This window comes from Xiphophorus maculatus, chromosome 1, assembly GCF_002775205.1.
Source record: "Xiphophorus maculatus strain JP 163 A chromosome 1, X_maculatus-5.0-male, whole genome shotgun sequence".
Taxonomy (NCBI): domain Eukaryota; kingdom Metazoa; phylum Chordata; class Actinopteri; order Cyprinodontiformes; family Poeciliidae; genus Xiphophorus; species Xiphophorus maculatus.
Genome location: NC_036443.1, coordinates 30,014,426 through 30,038,565, shown reverse-complemented (window position 1 = coordinate 30,038,565; position 24,140 = coordinate 30,014,426). Strand labels below are relative to the sequence as shown.

Below are 24,140 nucleotides of genomic sequence, written 5' to 3'. Positions count from 1 at the left end.
CCAAGCATAGCAGCGACATGCGTGTCCATATATACAGGGGCGCAGCCAGGAACTTTTCAGCCTCTCAGATGACTTTATTACCCGGTGAAAATAACTCAAAAGTAGTCCAAATAATTTGAATGCATTTTTCTTTCTTTCCTTCTTACAGACAGTTTGTGTTTATGTCTTAGAAGGGACAGAATGAGATGACTGACCATGTTTGACCTGTTTTACTTTTGTCTTTTGCACATAAGTTCGTGGTCCATTTATATCCTAAAGAAAAAGTTAAAAAACTTAAACTATCTCACAAACAAGATATTAAAATACTTGGAAAAATCTTGAAAAACCTGCTACAACCTTGTAGATGCTGCATGAATTCACTAATACAATATTGCGAGAGATTGCAAAAGGATAAAGGGGCTCTGTAATACATTGTAATTCACTATTTGAAGCAAAATTAAAAGCAGATTTTAAAAATGAGCTAAAAGTCAAATAAAGGTGCACTTTTTATTTAAAAAAAAAGTTTAAATTTATATATATATAAAGTATATATATATATATATATATATATATATATATATATATATATATATATATATATATAAATAATATTAATTTTAACTTATATATATATATATATATATATATATATATACAGTATATATATATACTGTATATATATATATATAAACAAAGACTTAAATGTAACAATATATAAAATTATAACTTCTAACATGTATAACTTTAAAATTACATTGACTCATATTAATCATCACCTCAAAGTGATGGAAATAGCAGATTTCTGAACATTTTGTTAATTTAATTTAGGAGAACAAGAGGGAGTAAGTTATGAGGGAAATTGAGTTAAGGTACAGTACCTGTTTTTCAAACTGTCCAGTCCAGACAGAAAGATGTTATAGTATCATTTTATAACAATTATTAGTAATCCATATTTTAGTTTTGTTGTGAAATTAAAATGAAAAAGAACAAGGGACAGAGAGAAATCTCCATACACTTTCTGTAATGATGCTAATTAGCATGTCATTAATCACAGTGTTGCTCACCTTCTTCACTGAGAGACTTGGACTGATTTGGGGGATTATGGCTCCAGCTGAATCTGACTCAACTTTAAATGTGGTAACAAAAAAAAAACACACACAAGTTAGATAAATGAATATCATGCTAAACAAATGTTCCTTCACTGACTAACTGCTGGTGAAAAAGAGATTAAAGTTAACATGTAGCTAAGCTAACAAAGCTAAAAGGTTGATAATCACATTATTTGACCCACCGTTCTTATTTTATAAAAGAACATAGAAAAAAGATAAAAGAAAAAAACATAAATACACAAATAAACAAAAGTTTTCCAAGATACAAATTGCATAATGTTCATCCAGAGCTCTCTGTTCATGAGCCGTTTACTTTTCCCTAACTGTCGAAATTCTTGTTGACATGGCGACCGGTTTAAAATGCGTCAAAGATAGTTTGCAACTAAGAGGGCTCACTCTGTCATGTTTTTACAAAAACAACATGACAAAGACAGTTTGCAACACATATATATCACACTTTGAACAAATTTTTAAACAGTTCTCAGCATGAATTTAGTCATATAATTTACTACTGGATTACTAGTGTAACTTAATTCCACTATAATCTAATTTACAGCATATTTAATTAATATATCATAGGAAATACAATGTCATGCTTCTTGTAGTATTTTAACGCCCGACATCAGGAGAGCAACTAATATGAGTTGAATTAAAAATATGACTCACAGGTTGAGTGACTATGCAACATGAGTCATATCCGGAGCTCTTCAGCTTTTGTCCTGTACCAATCAAAATAACTTTGTAACTACCGCCATCTTGTGGTAAAATTAACCAAATGAAATTGAAGCGTGTAAAAAAATACATTTAGGGCATAAAATCGTTTTTACTTTTTGAAAATAAAAAGAACCTTTGTAGCCAAAGGTAGTAAATATATATTATAGATCTTATAACGCTTATTTCTTACTATTTAAAAGATACACTCACCCAGATCTGAATAACCATAAGGAAAATGTTTCCTCTCATAATTACAACGTAAATTCATTAAACTTGAGATTGTTTGGAAATTATGTTATGGTGCTTCAACAAGGCAGAACAGATCTAAAAATTAAAAAAAAAGCAAAAATTATGGAGCCAAAATCAGGTTTTCATTTAAAGGAATGCTTTATTGATCTCTACACATATACAACAAAACCAGAGATCTTTAATTATTTCAGCATGATTTCCCAAATCTCATCCCTTTCCAGTCAGAGACGAAGACAGGACAAAAAGTGAGTAAAGCTGCACTTCCCTTGGCACCCAAAACAAAAAAGATAAAGGTAAACCGTTCTTGTTTGGCCGTCTCCAAAAATACAAATAAATGCAGAAAAGGTTCATCTAAATCTTCTAAGTCAGTGGGGAAAACATTTCCAACTAAATCACATTTTTTCTCATTTGGAAAAGAAAATTCTGTAACAGACAATTCAAACGTTGGCAACTTCAGCTGAAGGCGTACAAGTTCTCGAAAAACAAAATCTAACCTACCAAAAATAAAATAAAATAAAAATGTAACAACGAAATAGACTTAAAGCAGTTTGATGAGAAGTTATAGTTCCAATTCTTAAAAGACATTTCACTTAAGGGAAGAGAAAAGCTGCAGGAAAATATTTCAAAATGGTACAAATGCAAAGTTTGTTTGAGCAAAACAAAATTCCTCCTTTTTTTAATCAGGCTCAGAAAAAAAACCCAGATTTTCTGCATTTTTTAGCCATTAAATTTAGTTTGTTTTTGCTAGCAGCGGCTAACTTGTGTACATTCACATACCAGTTGGCAAAAAACAGCGTGAGATATTTCTAAATTGACACCAAAATGAAGAAAACCTGTAAAGTTTTCCTCTTTAAGCTAAATCTGAGCAGACGAGAAGAGCAGAAACAAACCAGGGTTGGATTAATGGAGAAAATGTTGAAATTAAAACCAGTTTTTATTTTTATTCCCAGTTGCTTTGGTTTGATTAGTGTAACGAACTGAGAAAAACTGACCCACTAGTGTTTGTTTCCTGCTGTCAACCCTGATTACTACCACCGACGATATAATATAGTCATATATATTTATACATATTGATAAAAATTATGTAAAAACGTTATGCAAAGCAGTGTAAAATAGTTTATAATACAAAATGGGTGCAGTTTTTACAACTTGGGTGTTTTTTGTGAGTTTCTTTAGGTGTGATGTGGCTGCTTGCAGGGTTTGTGAGGTGAGACAAACATGCTGAGACCGAAGATTTCCTCAATCAAACGGCGAAGCAAAAATCTGCATTTAAAGAGGAAACGAACAGAATATGTGCTCACAGTGTGAGAGCAGGAAAAGTGAAAGTTTTTAACTTTCAGTGAGGATCACAGATGTTCAAAAAGAAGGAAAAACGCAACATTTTTTAGTTTCTTTTTCTGATTTCTGACTCAAAATTATTATTTTAATGAGAGATGATAACAGGATTTACAGATTGTAGGACAAAATGCAGAGTGTTGCTGAAGGGGTCAGAGGTCAGGGCTCCATAACAGTACAGTCTGAGGTCGTGAGGAAGATGGCAGCGAGGATGAGGAGGCGGTGCGGTGGGTTCAGAAGGGCGGGTTCTCGAAGGGCGGGTGCTCCCGAGTCGGGGTGGTGTCGGTCGGGGAGCTGACGGCGTCTCCGTTCCCTCTGGGTCCCACCACCTTATGCTGCGCGACACCAACAGGAAAGACGAAGACAAGAACAGGAAACGAGTGTTTAATGATTGTGACGGTTCGCTGACTCAGCACTTTCTGCTTCCTATTTACGGCGACAGACGAGAGACCCGAGTGAAGTCCGAACCACAACCTTCTTCAAATTTAACAAAATCTGCATCAAATGTTTGTGCTGCAATTTATTTTGTGCCGCCATAATTTTAAACACATTAATAAAAGTTAAAAGGGTCATGAAAGGTCAACCAGCCACCCACTCTTCTTCAAATCTAAAAATTGGTGTCAATCAACTCTACTACGTTTGTGCTGCAAACATATTTTGTTTGTCTATTACCTTGAAGATATTAATAAAAATTTAAAGGTCAGAAGGTCAACCAGCTCCGCCACCTGCTTCAAATTCAACAAAATTGGGTCAAATGTTTGTGCTGCAAAAATTTCATTTGTGCCGCTATAATTTTAAACATATTAATAAAAGTTTCCAGAGGTCATGAAAGGTCAACCAGCCTCCCACCTTCTCCCAATTTCACAAAACTGGTGTAAAATGTTTGTGCTGCAAAAATTTTGATTTGTGCCGCTACCATTCTAAAGATGTTATAAAAGAGGTCATAAAAGGTCAACCAACATACCATAACTTTTAGTTAGCGGTAGCCACTAAAACTTGTTCATGTATTTCTTTTAAAGAAATGATCAGCTAACTTAATTTCATTTTGGTCATATTACCATGAGAAGTTGGCTTATGAACAATTTTTCATTGACTTTTAGCGTAAAAACAAGCAAAATATATAAAAATACCCGTTAAGAAAAAAACATTTCAAGCTCTTAATGTTTGTCGTGAATTTCTGCGGTTTTACTCGCCTTCAGGTTTCCCACTTTGTCCTCAAACGACTTGAAGGTTGGAGAGTTTCTAAAGAGCAAAAACATGAATTAATTAGAAATATAAAGTTTGATATCGTAATAAATCGTAAGAAAAACGAGCTTGGTAATTAAATAAGACGCTGTAAACATCAGGAGGAGCTCATCGGTTACTTTACCTCATGGCGGGCATACTTATGGAGTGGCGAATGGAATAGTTGCTACTTTGAAAGCATTAAAGGAAGGAGAAAATCCAAGAGTTACACAGCGAAGCAAAGAGCAGCAGAGATTAAAATGCCTCCAAGTTTAAAGAATATCCTGATCTGAACCAACATTAGCCTTACCTAAAGGAGTTAGAGAAAGGCAGAGCTCTGCAATCGAACCGGGCAGCAATAAAAACAAAACAAAAAAAAAACAAGACAACAATGTGAGGCAACGGCTTCAGAGCAAACAGAAACAGGAACGGGACAAAAAACGGAAAAACAGCAGAAAAAGGAACGGCATGCAGATAAGACAGCAGAAGCTGTTTGCTGCGGATCCAGAATCAGTAAAGTCATGAATTTCACCGTTTTTTGTCTAAAACAAAGGAAAACCACAGCAAATATTTAAATATTTTAAACATGTTGGCTGCTGTTTTCTGACGGCAAGATAAGAACGGTTCAGATCTGCAAGACGCTGCTGGTCTTAAGTAAACAGCAGCAGCGGTTTCACACCAGAACCGGTCCGGTGAGATAAAAAAAAATAGAATAAGAACAAGGCAGAAGTGAAGTGATCATGACACAATAGGGAGGAGAAACTAAACAACTTCTACTTCTCATTTCACTCTAAAAACGTTAAAAACTCTGGTAATTTAAATATTTCCACTACAGCAACACTTAGAAAGCAGGGGCGTCCAAACTTTTTATCACAAGGTCACATCATTTAATCACATCACAAATAATAAACTGAGCATAAAATATTTAATTGAACAAGGGAAATAGTCAATAAGAATTTTACTTCAAAATGGTTTCACATGTTTTCCTTAATGGAAAAACAAAAATCATTTTACAAAATGTATTTTTACTGAAGAAAACTGAAAAAGATTTAGTGTATTCTCAGTAATCAAAACATTATTTAGTCACTCTTTATTTGAAAAATATTTAATAAAACCAGATTTGAGTGCACTAACTGGATAAACATCATCCTATCACCATGGAATTAAAGAGATGGTTTTAAAAGATGAACAGTTTGTGCAGTAACAAATATTTTAATTTGTGAGATCGTTTTGTAATAATTGGGGGAGAAAAAAAGGAAAACTTAAAGTGGGACAAACTTATGTCATTCAAGGACCACACAAAATCAGTCCAGGGGCTGCAACTGGCCCCTGAACCGCACTTTGGACCCCCCAGACTTCAGAGTTTCATGCAGAACTAAAACTATCTGAATTATACATGCAGGCGTGCAGCAGCAACAACGAAGGTTAGAAACAGAGATGAAGAGGCTCGCTGGACGCTCGGGTGGCAAACACAGGAAAAAAAAGTGAAATATTCAGTTTTAGGGTGAAATTTCCTTATTGAAGCTTTTGCCCAACTGTTCAGCTGATACAGTTTCTGTTTTCATCAGAACAGGTATTTAACAGGTGCATTCACACAAGCCCAGAAAAGCTCAGGAACATTTTACTATTATCTACTTAAAAGTGATAATTAATAGGCCAAAAAAATTATCACCGTCTTCCTGTTTTTAAAATCCAAAATATTTCCAGGCATCTTCCTTCAGGTTTGTTGGCGGTGCTTTTACCGCTTCCGCCATTTTGATTTGAAAAGTCACATGGCGTTAATGCGTAAAAAACGGACTAGAAGAATCCATTTAAGCTTTTTATGAATCGATATCGGACCATTCAAAGGAAAATTATCCCAAGAGCAGTGAAAAATGTTCAAGTTTTGCTGCTGTTGTCTCTGTTGTGATTGTTGGGTTTCACCTTGGATTGCGGGAACTTTCGCCTTTTGCTGCTGTATCAAAAACACATCTGGTAGAATATTCAATATTTAATAACATTCACAGACGTAGGCAGAGGAAACACCTGAGCTGTTCAACCTCTAGCGGCTAGCAAAGTGAGCAGAATTAACTAACCCACTCACTCTGCGGTTGCCTAGCAACAACCTGCTGGGCAACTGCCACAGCAGCAGTTTAAAGTTTTGCCTCCTAACTGCTTAAAAAGAAAAAACAACAGAGGTCACTCCATCAGGTCGGCTGTATTTCAGATATTTATAATCAAAAATAATCAATAATTATCGACAGACTGATAAGAAACGCTTATATCCTGATACGTTCGTCAGCCATAATTGTAGCTTGAATTTTTTACGTTTTCTGTAAATTTCACCTGAAAGCCAAACACCCCCAACTTTTAGTTGGTTTTATGTGTTTAAGTCTGTGTTTTCTACTGGGCTTCACCAGCTACAGAACTTCGTTTTAACTTTCCACCAGCAGGTCAGGTCGGCCATTTTATTTGTACCTCATGTCGCCCAGCCTCCTGCTGATGGCCGTGCCCAGCGTGTTGAGAGCGGCGCTCGTCTTCGATCCGGCCTCAGAAAGAGTCTCCTGGGTTTTCTTGTATCTGCAGAAAGAGAACAGCGAGGATGAACAAACAAGATGGAGCCAGAGCGTGAAAAACGAAGGAAAAACATAGGAATACAGAAAGTTAGCAACATGGCTGACGGGAGAGTGAAGCAAAATAAGGAAATAGGGTGTGGGAACTTCAGTTAATACCCAAAATACATTAAAAAATTGTTTATGTGCCATTTTGACAACTTTATTACAGTTTTTTCCTCTATAATCCATGAACATTTCTTTTTAAAAAGAAAACAAACTAAGCAGCATTGGCTTAAGCAGACTAGACAAAATGATAGCAGTAACTGAAGAAAGGGAAATTGCTGCACAATGTCAGAAAAATTATGATTAACCTTCATATTTCTAACTCAATATTTACTCTGTGAGCTTTAGTTTTGCATTTACTACAAATATTAATCAGGAGCATCAGGAGTGATTATTAGGGGAAGTTAACAGTCCATCAAACTGGTTAAACATGCAAAGCATCAAAGCATGACAATACCATGTATTAGCATAATGAAACCAAACTTTGTTTTAATTCAACAACTAAAATACAAATAAAGGAAAAACGTTGCTGTGGGTTCAGCAGTGAGGGTAGTTTTTAACCCACAAGATCTTCCTGTTTTATGCTTCAAAGTGGACATGCACTGAAATTTATCTGATTTTTACTGAACTCAAGTCAAGCAAAGTAGAACATTTCAGCAACAAGGCAGTTCAAAGAGCTTAGATGATAAAAACATAAACACAATAAGATGTTGACCTACATGTTCAGAAAATAAAGTGAGTTCTCACTTCTGATTAATTCAATCAGAAGTGAGCAGCAAAACACAAAAATCAGAAAAATATTGCAGTATTTCACTTTCCAATCTGGGATTAAAAGCCAAACAGAGAAATTGGTTGATGGGATGATAACCTCAGTTACTCATGAAATTGCACAAAGTAAAGAGTGAAACTACATTTGCATGATATGAAAAACATCAGTATTACTCAATATTGATTGTGATTAACTTTCTGTTTATTGACAAATAAATGACACTTGAACATCCTAAATATTTCATGCCAGCAGTCCTTTACGCCTGCAGTATAGCTCATACTAGGTGCGTTTCCATTACAAATGTAGATATTCTGCTGATGTTGCAAAAACAAAATTTAGCAATTGCAATGTTTCCAATAGCAACGTAATTAGAATCACAAGTGAATAAGTTTGTTCACATGGTAATTCATTAAAACCATGTCACGCCATCATCCTCAGACGACTTCCTGTCGTCTTTTTCTTTGTGGTTTCCAGCAGTAGTAACATCCACTTGTTGATCACGTGACTCATGGAAAAAACAAACAAAGCAAAAAAACCTCATCCTAACACCAAAACTTTTTATCCAACTCTACATTTACACTCACAGGTGAAAATGGCTGCAAACAGATGCATAATTAATACAACCATTCATCTTTGAAAAGCAGAAGAGGAAACTCCTGCACAATCAACAAGAATGCAGGAAGTTGTTTCTGGATGGTAAGTCAACAACAAAACGCCTGTCTTTTCCTGCAGCCATACAGAGGTAAAACCAGCTGACCAAACATACTGGAATTCCTCTGGGGTTGCTGGGTAACGGGATGAGTTCCACTGGGGTTTCTGAGTAACGGAATGAGTTCCACTGGGGTTGCTGGGTAACGGGAAGAGTTTTGCTGGGGTTGCTAGGTAACGGGCAGTGCCTGCTGATTTGTGACATCACATTCCACAGGTTTTTGAAATGTCTTATTTTCCAGACACCCAAAAACATGAACTTGCTGCCCAAAAACAGTTGGGTTTTTAAAGGTTTTTAAGCACTTGGACTGCGTTTAGAAGCATTAGAAACCCAAATGGAAGAACAAAAACATGTAAAATGTGAATTTTTCATAATACGTCCACTTTAAATCCATTAACCATTTAAGTTTATCCAGCTTTGAGTTAGGAAAAATATGATGGGTCAAGATACTTACTTGTGTAATAACTGCTCACAGAGTTCGGGTTTTATTGTGATCTGGGATCGTATGGATAAGTCACCTGAACTTCAATGCAGTTTTAGAGAGAAAATGTCACAAAACTGTGGTGGGTTACAGGAAACCAGAGTTGGAATATAATCCAAGATGTATCCTCGTGGATTCAGTGTTTTGTTTAAATCTTAATTCTCCAGATCTGAGCAACATCATCATCCTCAGTAACCTTCAGCATCCTGCCAAACTGCAGCTTAATAAACAAACAGCCTAAATGAAAGTCATGTTAGTTATTTAGAGTCCACCATCCCCTAAGCATAACATGGCCTCCAACACCAGAACCTGAGTGAACCCAAGCTAACTACTGGACCAAATAGAGACAGAAAACAGAGCATGGACAACAGAGAAATGATGGAGAAAAAAGCTCCCAAAATGAAACTCAAAGAAACCTTAGCTCATCTGCAAAGCCAAACACAAGCAAAAACTAAAAAAAAAGGATTAACTCACGCTTCAGAGTGGGTTATGTCATCCAAAGTGGCTGAGGCAGACAGATATCTGAAGACACAACAGCGGGATAATGACACAAAGGAAGACACAGTCATAATAAACAATAATCCTAAAACCTGAAAAACTCTCAGTATAGATCTATAGATCTATATTTGAATATATATATGTGTAAGAACTTTAACAGTCATTCACTAATTTCTACCATTTGTTTATTTACTCCATTAGCAAACCAAAGTATGTGAAGGCACCATTGCTTTACTCCCCATTTTAAAACGGTTTTAATCTAAAAAAAAAAAAAAAAAAAAAAGAAAATCATTTTCCCAACTACAATAAAGCAAAGAAGTATTTGAGGATACAGCAAAAATTTTCACATTTCTTCTCACTGTCTTGTAAATAAAAAAATGCAAGTAACATTTTAATAATATGTGATGCACCAATACAAAACTTTGGGCCAGTACAGGTGGCCAATATTAATATTGCTGTCACAACTGATATCATATTTCACCACCCTTTTAACATGAAAAAAAGATAAACTATTATTTTATTGATTATTTTGACAATTAATTGGAAAAAAAATTGGCACATTCCTCAGATTTCATTTAATTGTTTCAGCCCTAATAAAGTTATATCTTTTCACAAGTAGTTACTCAATTAGGTGATGAGTTTTTTGAATAATCAATTAATCACGATTAATCGTTTCAGCCTTCATAATTAGCTACACAATCAGTTGAAGAATTGATTAATCACAATTATTCAGATAATTCTGATTAATCGTTTCAGCCCAACTGAAGTAATGTCATTTCAAAATTAGTTGACGATTATTTCAATATTCAATTAATTGGATCAATTCGATTAGTCGGATTAATCGATTCGGATTAATCAATCTTTCACAATTAATTACACAACTAGTTGATGATTATTTGAATAATCGCTTAGTCACGATTAATCCACTTAATTGTTTCAGCTCTACTAAAGTTATGTCCTTTCACAATTAGTTGACGGTTATTTGAATAAACGATTAATCATGAGTAATCGTTTCAGCCTTAAAGTTATGTCCTTCTTTCCATGTTACTGTCAACAAGGCGCTGAAATTTAACGAAAAAGAAAAAGATTAGAAAGTACATGACTTTTGAATAAAACTGCTGAGTAATAAAGTTTTGATCTAAAAACTGTCTGTTTTTTTTCTTTCCTGAATACTATCAGCGTTCTGTCTTCAGATAACTGCTGGTCTTTGACTGTGTGACAAATAAACAGGCGGTTTATTGACCAGCTCCACGTTTCAGGAAGCAGGGAGGGCAAAGATAACAACGTGCAGCAGAACGGCTGGAAACGCAGGAAGGGAAATCCTCCCACATTTATACTCCAATGATTCATGCTTTAGCAGATCAAAACACCAGCTTACTCACTCATTAGTGAGGAGTGATAAAATGGAACAAAAACACCATTTACTGCCTCATTTTTACTGTATAAAAACCATCGTTTTGATTCTGGTTCTGGTCCAAATACAGACGTAAAGCAAGGACAAGACGAGTCTGTATGTTCTGACCTCCATTAGCACAATGCAGCTTACAGTACAGCAGCACAGCATCACACTGGGCAGATCTGTGCTGTAATTGTTTCTGAACAGAGGAAGGGAGGATGTTGCTGATAAATGTCTGAGCTGGACTTATTAGGGTGCCTTCAGGCTGAATGAGGACTCCACTGTGCTCTCCAACACGACCTACTAGAGACAGACCGCATGGTAGAAAACATGAAGACGATCAAAAAGCTGCTAAACTTTAGGAAGACACTTACTTCAAACTGACAGGAAAATGTGAACTTCAATACAACAAACATCTTATCAAGGCCACCAATATCTCCAAGAATGACATTGCAACTATCAGTGGAAACTTGATTTTCATTATTTTATGCTTGTACTAAAACAAATGTGTCTTAAAAACAATTCAGCAAAACCGATATAAGCCTCCAGACAGTTGGATACGTTTTTGGAGAAAATATCAAATTAATTTCAGAAATGAAAAATTATTCAAGCCCGAAGCAAGAGAAGGTTTTTTTGAAATTACAAGAATGTAGTCAAAATGTGAGAATTAATTCGTAACATTACGAAAAGTCGTACAATAAAAGTCCTAATACTTTTATTAGTTGTAGCAACATGACACAAGTTCATGATGCGAGAATAAAGTCATAACAGAAAAACAAAGTTTGAATAATACGAGGATAAAGTTGGAAAAACGCTAAGATGATGTCGGAATAAGGCTAGGATAAATTCATACGGGAATAAAGTCGTAATGTTAGGAGCATGAAGTAATACTCCATACAGTTAAACTGAAGAATGTTGAGCATCTTGATGTTATACTTTGGTATCAGTTTTAAAAATAAGAAGGTACTTCATATTTCAACACATCAGCATCAAGTCATCCTTAGCAGCAGGACTTTGAAACGATTGTGCAAACCACTGAGTCTCTTTCAACACAAGAACCAAACAATGTGACATCAGATCTTGATATCTCTATCGAAGCTTTTTTTTAAAAATAGTTTTTTACTTTCTTCTGGTAATAGTGAATTTTTTCCAACTGATACTACGACTTTATTCTCTTCATTAAAAAAAACAACTGTCTGTTGTAGCAGTGTGAGTTTTGTGTACTTTTGCACCCCTGCTTACTAGCTGCTTGCTTTAATCTCTTCACTCTATTATAAAAAAATTTCAACTATAACATGAAAATTAAGAAAAAATTGTGACATTTTGTCCTTACTTTACAACCCTATAAATAATAACAATTAAATCACAGAGTTTTTATAACTTATGCTCTGTGAATTTCTCTCTGACATTTTTATTTGGTTCTTTTGGCACTCCATAGCCACATTTCCCTCCTCTTCCTCATCTGTCATTCTGCATCTCACATTCTTTTCCTCCCGTCCCAGTTTGTCCACTCTGCGCGTCCTGTCTGGTCACTGGAACCAGCGAGGGAGGGCGCTGGGGAACAATGTATGTCAGAGATACAGACACATTTTCCTGCACTGGGTGTGTGTGTGTGTGTGTGTGTGTGTGTGTGTGTGTGTGTGTGTGTGTGTGTGTTACGGTAAATAAAAAGCTTCATGCCTGCCTGCTTCTCCTGTCCTACATTTTTCACCAAATAGATACAATCCACAATTATCTCAACAGCAAACAAAAGAAAAATCAGCCATCTTGGTTTCTGGGTGCAACCACAGAACAAGAGGAGCCACCGTCACCTGCTGGTGTTGGTGGCTGAATGTTAAAACAGAGACCAGACCAGTTAGCTACATCCTGTTGAGTTACATCTATCAAATCTAAAGCTGGTCTGTTCAGTTTATTAGCAAGTCAGGCAGATAAACTCAGTGTTTAAACCAGGGACGTCCAAACTTTCGGTCAGATTGGCCAAAACCATCAGCTGAAAAGTAATTTTTAAAACTAAAATCACTAAAATTTTTTGCTTTTTTACCTACTTATCAATAAGCATGAACTATTTTAATCAAACAAACAAATGAAATAACCAGATATTTTTTGTAGGAGTGGAATTGAAAATAAAAAACTTCAAATCAAGTTTGCACATTTTTTCCTTGTTAAATGAAAGGCATCCAGTTTGCTTATTATTCTGGGCTAAAATGATTAAAAACTGAACAAATATTTCATCTATTCTCAGCAATAAAAACAGGATCTGTCAGTCTTTATTTGAAAACACTTGCTGTATTTAGCCGACTTTGAATACATTAATTAAAAGCAGATTTTTGTGCACCAAGGTGTGTTTTAGAGTCAGTGAGTAGATGTGGTTCTAGTTGCTATAAAAAGGAAACCAGAAAGCTTGGAAATGTTGATGCATCTAACATTTTTGTACGTAAATTTTAATTTAAATAAAGTTTGTTGGTTGCACAAAATCAATCCAGAGGCTACAAATGGCCCCCAAAACTCACTTTGAATATCCTTTGTTTATAAAAAAGTTTTTTAGTCGGGACACGACGCAGCAGTTGGACGTTAGCATCAAGCTAAGCTAGCCCCGTTCTCCTTTAAAGGTTTCCTCTGTCCTGATAAACAGGGTGTCCAAACACTCACTGTAACTCCCTAAAGACAAACACGCCTTTATGCTGCCCTCCTTGCATAAATCACACAGAGACGTGAAGAATGCGTCTCAGCTCTGACCAGAACTGACCTCAAATTCTGCAGATTCTGACCGTTTGTTGTAAACGCTGCAGCGAATTATTTTCTCCCAAATAAAAAAAAACTAGTGAAAAAGCCATTTAGCATCTTAAATTGGGTTCTATTCAGGTTTGAACAGGAAAAAAATAAATAAAATTTTATCTTAACTTCAGCTTTGTCCGGCCAACAGAACAAGCAATTTCACCACATCTCTGCTTTTCTTTCTACTGGGTTGGTTTGTTTACTTGTTTACTTAAGGATCCTCCTTAACCCCACAGAACATTACAACAACATTCATAGTTTTACAAAAAAAATTAAGAGATGAAGAATACTTCAGCCTAAAACATCAAAGTATCTCAGAAGAGTCGTCGTGGATGTGATGCTGTTGCCTGGAAGGATTTCCAGTAGCAGTCAATCTTGCAACGCATCTGAAGAAGCCTCTGAAGGAAGTGTGGTGCTATGATATGCCAACAGCTCCATTTCCAGGCAGCGTAGATGATGTTAAACAGTATGACATCATCAGTTGTTAGCAAGCTCTGCTAATCCACCACCTTCACTTTTGCAGCTCCACTTTAAATCTGAGAGATGTTGGAGTAGGGGATTTGATCTTCGCCCATCATTACTCTTTGCATCCATAAAACCTTTTCATCTCCTCTGGGATTTGAGCTCCTATTTGTAGCTCTTAGCCACTGATCAGCTGCTCCTGGTTGCCTTAGTTACTCATCATAACTTTCCAAAAATAAAAAACATCCAAAAACGAAGGGAATGATTGTCCAAACATGCAACACCTCAACCAAAACCTTTATGAACAAAAGTCTACAAAACAAACAAATTAGAGGTAGTGCAACCGTGAGCAGTCAGATTGACTGCAGTTGGACGTATTAGAATCAGGAGATAAATTTATGCTCGCAGTGATGACTCAAAGGCAGCATTCAGATTGGAAAAACACCGTCTGCTACCAGAACTGAGAGAGAGAAGCTGAAAATATCCACCAGAGTTTGACCAGGGAGGAAAGAGAAGGAAACATGTCATCAATCTAAGAGGAAGAGCCAACAGCTGATCCAGAGAGAGGAAGTCATCTGCTGATACAACAAGACAAACAACTGATTCACACTAAAGGATCCAGAGATGCTCCTGAACCACATCAAGCCTTAATGGGTGAACGAATGGGTGAGTGGAAAAACGAGTCAGATTTGGACCCGGTTCTGTTACTATTAGAACTGAAAGAAGAAAGAATCTCACTTCCGTGATACAAGTCGGACCAAATGTCCAAGAGAATCATCAGAAGAGCAGATCCAAAGTCAGACTGTTACACTTAAAGCTACATTTTCTTACAAACAAAATCAGCAGATTAATGCAGTTATACTGAGGAGGCTTCAGGTTAACAAACAAATCCACACCAACTCTATAACACTCGGTGTTTAGCAGCAGCCACTGCAAACATGGTTAGAAGGTGAGAGGAGTGAGGCACTGGGGGTGAGTCGGAGCGTGAGAGAGTAAACAGCGGCGCCCAGATCAGCAGCAAACAGTTGGTAAAACTCACAGATCTGAACTGGTCACCCTTTCATTCCACTCGGTCAGTTTCTCTGTGGTTCTCACGTAGCTACAAACAGAAACAGGAGCGCGTTACGCAGCCGCCGTCCAGCAGGGGGCCGCAGCTAAGCTAAAGCTACGTCGCTACGAACAGTTCAGGTCCGAAATGCTGCAAATCAACTTCCTGACTGAAAGAATTAAAGCGTAGGGGGTCAAATCTTTAGTCTTAACTCATCTGGAAGATGTCGGCAATATTTCCACAGAGTGAAGATTAATATCGTCTATCTAAATGCATCCAGATAATATACAAGAGATAAGAAAATATTGCAATGAAGATAATATTTGGAAATCGTGATTTCCCATACATTGGGAAATATTGCGATGATAATGTCCCAATAATAATTCCCAATATCACTGATGCTGGGAATTATTGCATGACTACAATGTTGGGAAATAATGCGATGGCAACAATGTTGAAAAATATTGGAATGGAAACAATCTTAAAATATATTGCGATGGCAATAATATTGGGAAATATTGTGACAATGATAATATTGGAAAATTTGCAATGCCAATATTATTGAAAGATATTGCTATGGCAATAAAATTGAAAAATACTGGTAAATATTGAGCTGACAATATTGGTAAGTACAGCAACAACAATAATATTGGGAAATATTGCAATGACACTATAATTTGTGATATATGGCTGTCGTCATCTTTAATCTCTTGATAATCTGGGCTTCCTGCTCTGTGTGACCTTTAGTATTTTTAGCAACGTCATTAGTGTCCAGGGTGAAAAATATAACTTCAAAACTCGTAAAATCTATTAGGCAACAATTCTTGTTCTCCAAACTGGCATAAGACCATGGAGCCATGGAGCCTGCATTATTACGATTCTTCATAATAATGCAGTAATATTCTCCAACAGCTGCACAGGAAGTCAAAAGTTTCAACTTTAATACTTAGAAAAAATTTCCAGGAAAGTAATAAATGCTGAAAAGCAATATTCTCAGACTGAAACAACCTCAGCGCTTTTATTCTACAAAGGAAATCCTGTTTAAAGGAGAGGTAGAGATTAAAATGATCCATCTGCAAACAACACAAATACTTTCTGGATTTATGAGCCGAACCCTCTGGGACCAGAACCAGAGAGGTGACCGGCTTACTGGTACGTACGCTTGTGAGGTCTGGACGTCCTGCCAGCTCTTGGTGATGTTCTGCTTGAGCTCGTTGAGCGGACTGAGACCCAGTTTCCTCTTCAGCTCCGAGGCGTGCCTCTCTTTAGCGGACAGAACCTGGCGCAGCGTGTTGATCTCCTCCTCCACCTGAATCAGAACCGCACAGCTCAGCCTGCAGCAGCTCCTCTCTTAGAACCAGACACTAAACTCTAAAAACCACTTTGGCTGAAGTTCTTTTAAACGTTCAACAGATTTTCACCAGAGCCAGAACCAGAACCTGCTGTGTCTGTGGACCAGAATGTGGAAATAATGTTGAATTTTAGCCAAAAAGGCTTTAAAGTTTTAGATATTAATGAGCCAGAAAACCTCATAACTGGGGCTGCAACTAATGATTATTTGACTAATCGATTATTCTATCCATTGTTTTGACAATTAATCAGATAAAACAGAACTCCACATTTTGCACATATTTCATTTAAACATTAAAAATTCATTAAAAGATGCAAAACAATTTGATTCCTTTATAAAATAATAAATTAAACCATTTAAAAGGCTGTCCAGCGTACGTAACATTTGTTTGATATTTTAATATTTCCAGTATCAACATGTGAAAAGATAAACCTTTTCTGCTTGGCTTTACTATCAGCAGAAGGAGCTTAATGGTAGATTTGTTTTGGTTTAATTACTTCTTCATTGTTTTTTCAGCTCCCCTTTCAGGCTAAATTTAAAGGCCCATTTACGGTTCTGCTCAAGCTGTCAGATCAAAACTATCTGCTGCCAACGCCAAGGCATAGGAAGTCAACACAACTTTGCCATGTAAATTTATTAAAACCATATTACACTCGGGATTCACGGGTGTCTGCCATTAAAGGTGAGGAGGCGCAGGTTGATAAGACTGTCTCTCTAGTTACTACAGCAGGTGGTTTAGGTTTCTTGTCTGCACTTGAAAACGATGGGGTAATTCCACCTAATGAAAGTTTGTTGACTGGCAGGCTGACAAATTCTGATGCACTGAGGAATCTGGATTCTTTATTTGCACACTTGTCTCAGGAGGGGTCGCTGAGTTGACTGCTATGTTTAATGAATATCACTGTTTGTTTGGTGATGTGCCCAGTAGAACACACTTAATCCAACATGATGTCGATGTAGGTGAGGCACAACCAATTTGGCGGCGCTTTTACAGAATATCTGAAGAGAAGCGGAAGGTCATGGACGGCGAGATTCGGTACATGCTTGATAATGGTATTGCTGAACCCTCTGCATCTAGCTGGGCGTCACCGTGTCTGTTGGTGGAGAAGGCTGACAAAAGTTTTAGATTTTGTACTGATTATCCTATGCCACGCATGGACGACTGTGTTGATCAGGTGGGTTCAGCTCCGTTTGTCAGCAAATTTGATTTATTGAACAGTTATTGGCAAGTTCCATTGTCTGAGAGCTAGAGAGATTTCTGCCTTTATTACTCCCTTTGGTCTGTTCTCTTACTCTGTAATGAGTTTCGGATTGCGAAATGCACCAGCAATGTTTCAGCGTCTCATGAACATGGTTGTGTCTGGGCTGGAGGGGTGTGCCGTATATTTGGATGATGTGGTGTAAAGAACATCTGGCTCACAAGCTGTTTGAACGACTGGCACACCTGACCATTAACTTGTCCAAGTGTGAGTTTGCTAAGGCCACTGTTACCTATCTGGTGGTGGGTTAAGGGACAGCGCGTCCAGGGGAAGCCACAGTAAACTCAATTTTGCAGTATCCTGTACCAACCACAAAAAAAGAACTCCAGCGGTTCTTGGGTCTTGTGGGGTACTACCGTAGTTTCTGTAAGAACTTTTCTAAATGGCCCGCGACCCCTACTTTGGACACCGTTGTGGTAATTGGTTCCTGACCTTCGTCAGTTCAAGGTGGAGCTCCTCGGCCTCTTCCTCCGTCAGGCCGGGTGGGAGAGGGTGAGCCGAGTTCGCCGCCGCTGCCGCCGCGCCCTCCGCCTGAACGTCGGGAATGTTGTCTGAGCGATCCATGCTGTTGCCTTTGTTAGGAGAGTTCAGGTTGATATCTGCAGCAATGGATGATGGAAAAAAGAAAAAAAAAAGATTAGAAAACATTACAGAGAGTAAAATTTAAAGGATCCAGATGTTCTTCATTCACATTTATAAAGGAAACTACATTAAGAAAGCAGCTTACCATACTGCTGAAACTGATTCAACTCACAGTTGAAGAAAATGCTCCCTTTTAATGTATTTAAGGCCACTCTTAATCAGTTTGTAAATAAGGTATTTTTTTTAAATGCTTTGATTAATATCATGATGTATTTTAGTCCTATTTTTGCATTGATGTTATCTTTATTTTATTATTTGTATTGTATCTTCATCAGGTTTTGATATCTGTAGTTTGATTTGTAATTGTGTGTTGCTGCCAGTCTTGGTCAGAAATCTTTAATCTTAATGAGACATATCTGGATTACAAGTATAAGTATTATATACAAATACTTAAAAATAATCGTCAACTAAATCGATTAATCATTAACTGGATTACACAGTCTAAAAATAAGTCATTTCAGAGCAGTAATTAAACAAAATAAATAAATACATATATACAGTACATATGTATGTACAAATGATTGATACACACACACACATTTTGCATTTTAGATAAAAACATCTTTGTCTGTAAATATATTTTAGCCAAAACTCCTCAAGTGGTAGTTTTAGCTTCACCTGGTTCAAACAGACTAAAATGTTTGTTTTCTTAACTAAGAAAGGAACTGAATTGTTTATTTTTAATCTTTGAATATATTGCATAAAAAGGCTTCTGTGGTTAAATGAAAAATCTGATGAATCGATTAATCATCAGAATAATCGACCAATTAATCATTTACTAGAGTAATCATTAGTTGAAGCCTTAATGAACAAATGAATTCTTTATTGATTAAGAGCTTGAAACTGTTAGTGTGCACTGATTAGGATTCCTTAACCTTAAAGAACTGAGTCCAGGATTCCTGCAGTGCAGGCATGCAGGTCTGATAGCCGCTCTACGAAACTGAATAAGTGTCGAGTCATTTACCTGAAGACTAATTTTAGCAGCTTCGGTTGAGTCAGAGGGGGGAACAGAACCCAAGAAAGGAGAAAATACGTCTCCAATAAATGCAAAACGACATCGAAATGGGCTTCAGGCAGCTGTAATCTGCTCAACACAACCAAATGTTAATGTAACATAAAAACAACACGCAGCAAAGAAAACTGAACCAGAGATTCAGGGAAAATGGTGGCTAGTAATTAAAGTTCTTCAACAAATCCGACGACAGAGTTTCAGACGTTACTCCGATAAATGATAATATTGTTGTTTTAAGACCATTTTCAAGCAATATAAATGGTAGTGGCATAATAATAATGCAAGAACACATTCTTAGAGATTAATAAACTTTAAATTCTAATGAACATTTAACGCTGGAACTGGAAGACATTTTAAATATCCTGAATAAACAAATCAACAGAAACAACAAATAAAATGAAATATTAAGTCTCAAACAGGCTGGTTGAGACCAAAAAAACAGACTGAAGACTTTTATCATCCAGTTTTAGGCAGAAAGAGAAAAACCATAAATCCTACAAATAGAAATGATTGAGCTTGTTTTCATTTATCTTGAGATTAATTGATTTATTGTGACAAGGCTAAACCAGCTGAACATTTTCTGATGTTGGGAAACGACAGGATTAACTGCCGACAGCTCAGTAATCTAACAGCTTGACAGCAAACAGTGACTCCACCTGTAAGGTATACAGGCGTCACCAGCCCAGACAGGAAAACCCCCGACAAAAACAAAAATTTAAATAAAAACACTGAGGTACACGGATCAGGTAACAGAATTACTCATTGTTTTAATGATTTCCTTTTTTTTAACAATAAGCTAAAAAAAATTTTTTTATTTATGATAAGGCTGTAAATGGGTGGACTTGTTTGGCAGCAGACTAACCTGTCTGCAAACACTGAGGTGTGGAGCAAGTGAGGTCATCCGCCCACTGAACGCCACGCTCTTCTACCTTTTGTTTTCTACGCTCCAGTAGCAGCCAGTCATCCAACGAATCAGAAGAAGCCTCTGACTGAAGACTGTTGCTCTATCAAAGCAGAGATTGTACTCAACAGCAACATCTCCTGGATGCCACTATCAATTATTATTAGCTAGATCTGCTAATCCACCTCCTTTGCTTTTTCCCACCCCCCTTTTTAATCTGTCTGAGAGATGTTGGAGTAGGGGATATGCTTAAGCCTGTCACAATAAGCAATAAATCAATAAATCACATGACTTCTTTTGTTGAAAAATCTGCATTTTGAGAAAAAACAAGCAAAAACAAAAACACATTTGACACCTGGTAGTTACAGCAAACTGGTCAGCTTGCACTTTTTCCCCCACACAAGTCCTAAACTTTTGCCTGTTTTCATTGTCAAATTTTCTGAAATGCAATTTTGGTTACAGAGACGTCATAATCCATCTTAACAATTATTGTTTGGTAAATTTATTTAGGATATCTAAAATGTTTTCCAGTTTAAGTATTAAACTTTCTTTAGAAATGAAAGTTTTTTTATGTTAACCAGCTACTGCTGATTGTAAAAAATAAGAAAAAAGGAACAAGAAACAAACACCTAGTTGCCATAGTTACATACAACTACTGTCTGAAAGTAACAAATAAATAAATAAAACATCCTATTCATATCGCCAGCCAATAGCGCGTCAGTTAGCATAGCATCTAGATATTTCAACGTCCTTAGTGGCATTTCTTTTGAATATTTTAGATATGCGATATGAGAAAATAAAGTCTGCGAATAATTTTTAACAAATAAAATTAAATTACGCTCCACAGAAAAATCTGCCAGATAGTGAAACACAAATAGGCAGAGGTCCACTGTAACTGGCCCGATTTTAAATATCAGAACTGCTTCTAGGTACAGACAAAAGTATCATTCTCCTCTCTTTGCTGCTTATATTGTTTGGATTTTTATATTTTTTATTAGCAATGTGCCCATTTTCTACTGGAAAAACATTTTTACAGTCAGTGGATGCAAATTAAGTTGCCATGGAAACCACTTTCAAGTATAGGAGTTACTATTGAGCCAAAGTTAGCTATTTTCAGTACCAGTGAGGTGTTAAAGTCAGAAGAACGACAGCGACATAAGATCTGATCTTAAATAGAAAGTTGATTTTCTACGACATTGAGAGAAAAAGGCTGTAAGACAGTGAGAGAGAGCAGAACGTAAAGTCGCCGCTTTCATTCTTAGAGCTTCGAACGTCGATCATGGAACATGTTGGAAGCTGTTTTAGAAAGCTCAGAGTTCAGATAAAGAGCTAGATCATCTAGAATACACACAGGAACATTTCTGTAATGCTAACGCAAGATGCTGAGCTAATTGAAAATGTGACCTACAGTCTAGTCCTGTTTCACGGTAACGGCTCTCTGACACTACAGGATGATGTCATCTCTGGTCCCATCATCAATATTTAACCACCACTCAACAGGAAGGCTAGAAAAATATCTGGCATCCTCTTTTTGTATTATAGTTCCTAAAAAATAATCTGAATTTGACCATTTTTCCTTACATGTTTTTATTTAAACATAACTTTGAATGCAAAAGTGATGGTCTAACAATGCCTATGCCCAGAACAAAGTTGAAGAGCAGAACTTTTAGCAAAATGAACAGAATTTAGCATTTCTGACTAAAATACATTATTTTATGCCTCATTTGATCAATTAGTTATGTTGGATTCATGTCAATGTGTAAAAAATACACAAAAAATGTCTAATCAGAAATCTCATGACCCCCTGCAGCATCTCTGTGACCTCTTTAAGGACTGCGACCCCCATGTTGAAGACCTCTCGTGTATACACATTGTTTTGGGAATATTTTAGATTGTAAATTTTGCCCCTACTTCGCAGTATATTATTCTTAATTTTGTTTATTTTTACATTTTTTAACACTTTTATCTTTGTGAAGTTATATGCCTCGATTTTCTGTCACTTTCCTGCTGTTACACCTCAATTTTCCCCCACAATATTCCACTCTATTGTTTTTTATTTTGTTCATTTTATGAATAAAGTTCAATAAATGTTTAAAAATGAATGTTCTGGGGGTGTGTGGAGGTCAGCTGGAGTTAATGACACAGCAGAAAGGAGGTTTCCTCCTCTCCAAACAGCAGCACCTGGTCTCAGTTTCATCACTCATTTAACGAGATTTAGAGGCTAAAACAAGCGGATGTGTTGAAGTAATGGACCCCAGTGACTCAGGTGGTGAAAACTGGGTTGAATCAGCTGATAATGTCAGTGAAATCAGTGCAGGGAAGCTGCTAACATCTGTAACTCGATCCTCCTCCTTTCTCTCCACCTGCTGTTGCTGTTCCTGTCACGGATCGGAGGGCCCGTCCGTCCTCCCAACACCCACCCTAACTTCCCGGTCCAACAGTAAAACAACACGGAGGAAACGGTTTTTTGTTTTATTACAGGGTTCTGGGTGAAAAACCAGGCTGCTCTCAACTTGTTTACGCCGTTTTTCAGCCAGGGAGAGAGCAGACTTGTGCTAACTTGCTCGGTAAGCTAACAATTACCTTGACTGGCTGGGTCCATGGCGTCAGATCAGCAGATTCGGGGTTCTTCTGATCGGTTCTGCTTGAAGCAGATCGGTGTGTTCAGCCTCCGCCTCGGTGTGTGGAAACCTCCCCGACGAGAGCGACCAGCTTCCACGTAGAGAAGGACGTCGATGGGGAACAGCGAGCGGAGTCAAAACAGCCCCAACCAACAGCCAGCTCAGCCTAAGATACTTTCTGTCAAGCTAGCGGCTGCTTTACATCCTCATCCGGTGACGTCATTTAAAAATAAAAGCGTTTCCGTTGACGCTACTATTTTTTGTTATGCAGTCGAGTTAAATGTACTTGCGGGCCAAGAGAAAAAATCAAATCAAATCAAATAGATTTTTTAGGGGATGAAAGGTATGTTATTTATTGTAGATTCAAAGCTTAAAAACTCTTTTGCACATTTTCTGTATTTAGGATCAGTTGAACAAGCTAATAAATCAAATATACTGAGGGCCTTTGTTCTATTTTTGATAAAAATATTACAATATTTTAGTAAAATAAATAAGTCTGATTTCCACAGAAAATTAAGGTATACAAAATTATAGATCTGAAAGATAAAACCTACCCGGCTTGCCTTGTTTAAAATAAACAATTTTTTTTAAAAAAGCAAATAATAACCTGTTAATAGTTTTTCTATTATATTTAGATGTTTTTCAATGCAACATAAAAAGAATATGTGTCACTTTTGCTTTATATTGTGGAGTTTACTAAACTGGAGCACCGGATGTTCACAATGACATTTAATTTAAAGTGAAAAATATGGTTGATAAAAGATGAGTACTTTAATATTTAGAATACTTTAATTTAGGTTTTTTTTAACACTGAGCTGGCAAAATCTGTTGGTGTCATTTTTGTATTGTGGTTGAGGACCGCACAAAATCACTTCAAGGACCACAAATGGCCCCCGAGCTGCACTTTGGGCAACCCTGATTTAAATGTAGACGAAGTACACAAAATATTTTGTAATCAAACACAATAGAAAACGTTCAACCCAAAAACGTTAGGAAAATGTAAAGTTTT

General features: G+C 36.7%; 1 protein-coding gene across 12 annotated transcripts; it reads right to left on the bottom strand.

Annotated features, from left to right (window-relative positions):
* Positions 1–2,170: 2,170 nt before the first annotated feature.
* On the bottom strand, positions 2,171–23,332 carry tpd52l2 (tumor protein D52 like 2). 12 transcript variants are annotated; one of them, XM_023332536.1, is made up of 10 exons: positions 23,094–23,332; positions 18,388–18,554; positions 16,506–16,654; positions 15,337–15,396; positions 9,641–9,688; positions 7,068–7,169; positions 4,921–4,947; positions 4,756–4,800; positions 4,580–4,628; positions 2,171–3,721 (listed from the first exon to the last, which is right to left on the bottom strand). In XM_023332536.1, exons 1-10 carry the CDS (start codon positions 23,110–23,112, stop codon positions 3,620–3,622), a joined length of 768 nt encoding a protein of 255 aa, XP_023188304.1. In that variant the 5' UTR covers positions 23,113–23,332; the 3' UTR covers positions 2,171–3,619. The 12 variants fall into 12 exon arrangements, with proteins under 12 accessions (XP_023188304.1, XP_023188309.1, XP_023188317.1 ...); XM_023332541.1 differs by having other exon boundaries at positions 4,756–4,797; XM_023332549.1 differs by lacking the exon at positions 9,641–9,688 and having other exon boundaries at positions 23,094–23,331.
* Positions 23,333–24,140: the final 808 nt, after the last annotated feature.

What these genes read in the sequence shown, in the direction of transcription:
- tpd52l2 (XM_023332536.1), bottom strand. An exon ending in GACGTCCAGACCTCACAAGC is followed by an intron (nt 15,397 to 16,505) that starts GTACGTACCAGT and finishes TTCTGTTTGTAG; the next exon opens with CTACGTGAGAACCACAGAGA. An exon ending in GACATAACCCACTCTGAAGC is followed by an intron (nt 7,170 to 9,640) that starts GTGAGTTAATCC and finishes CTCTTTCTGCAG; the next exon opens with ATACAAGAAAACCCAGGAGA.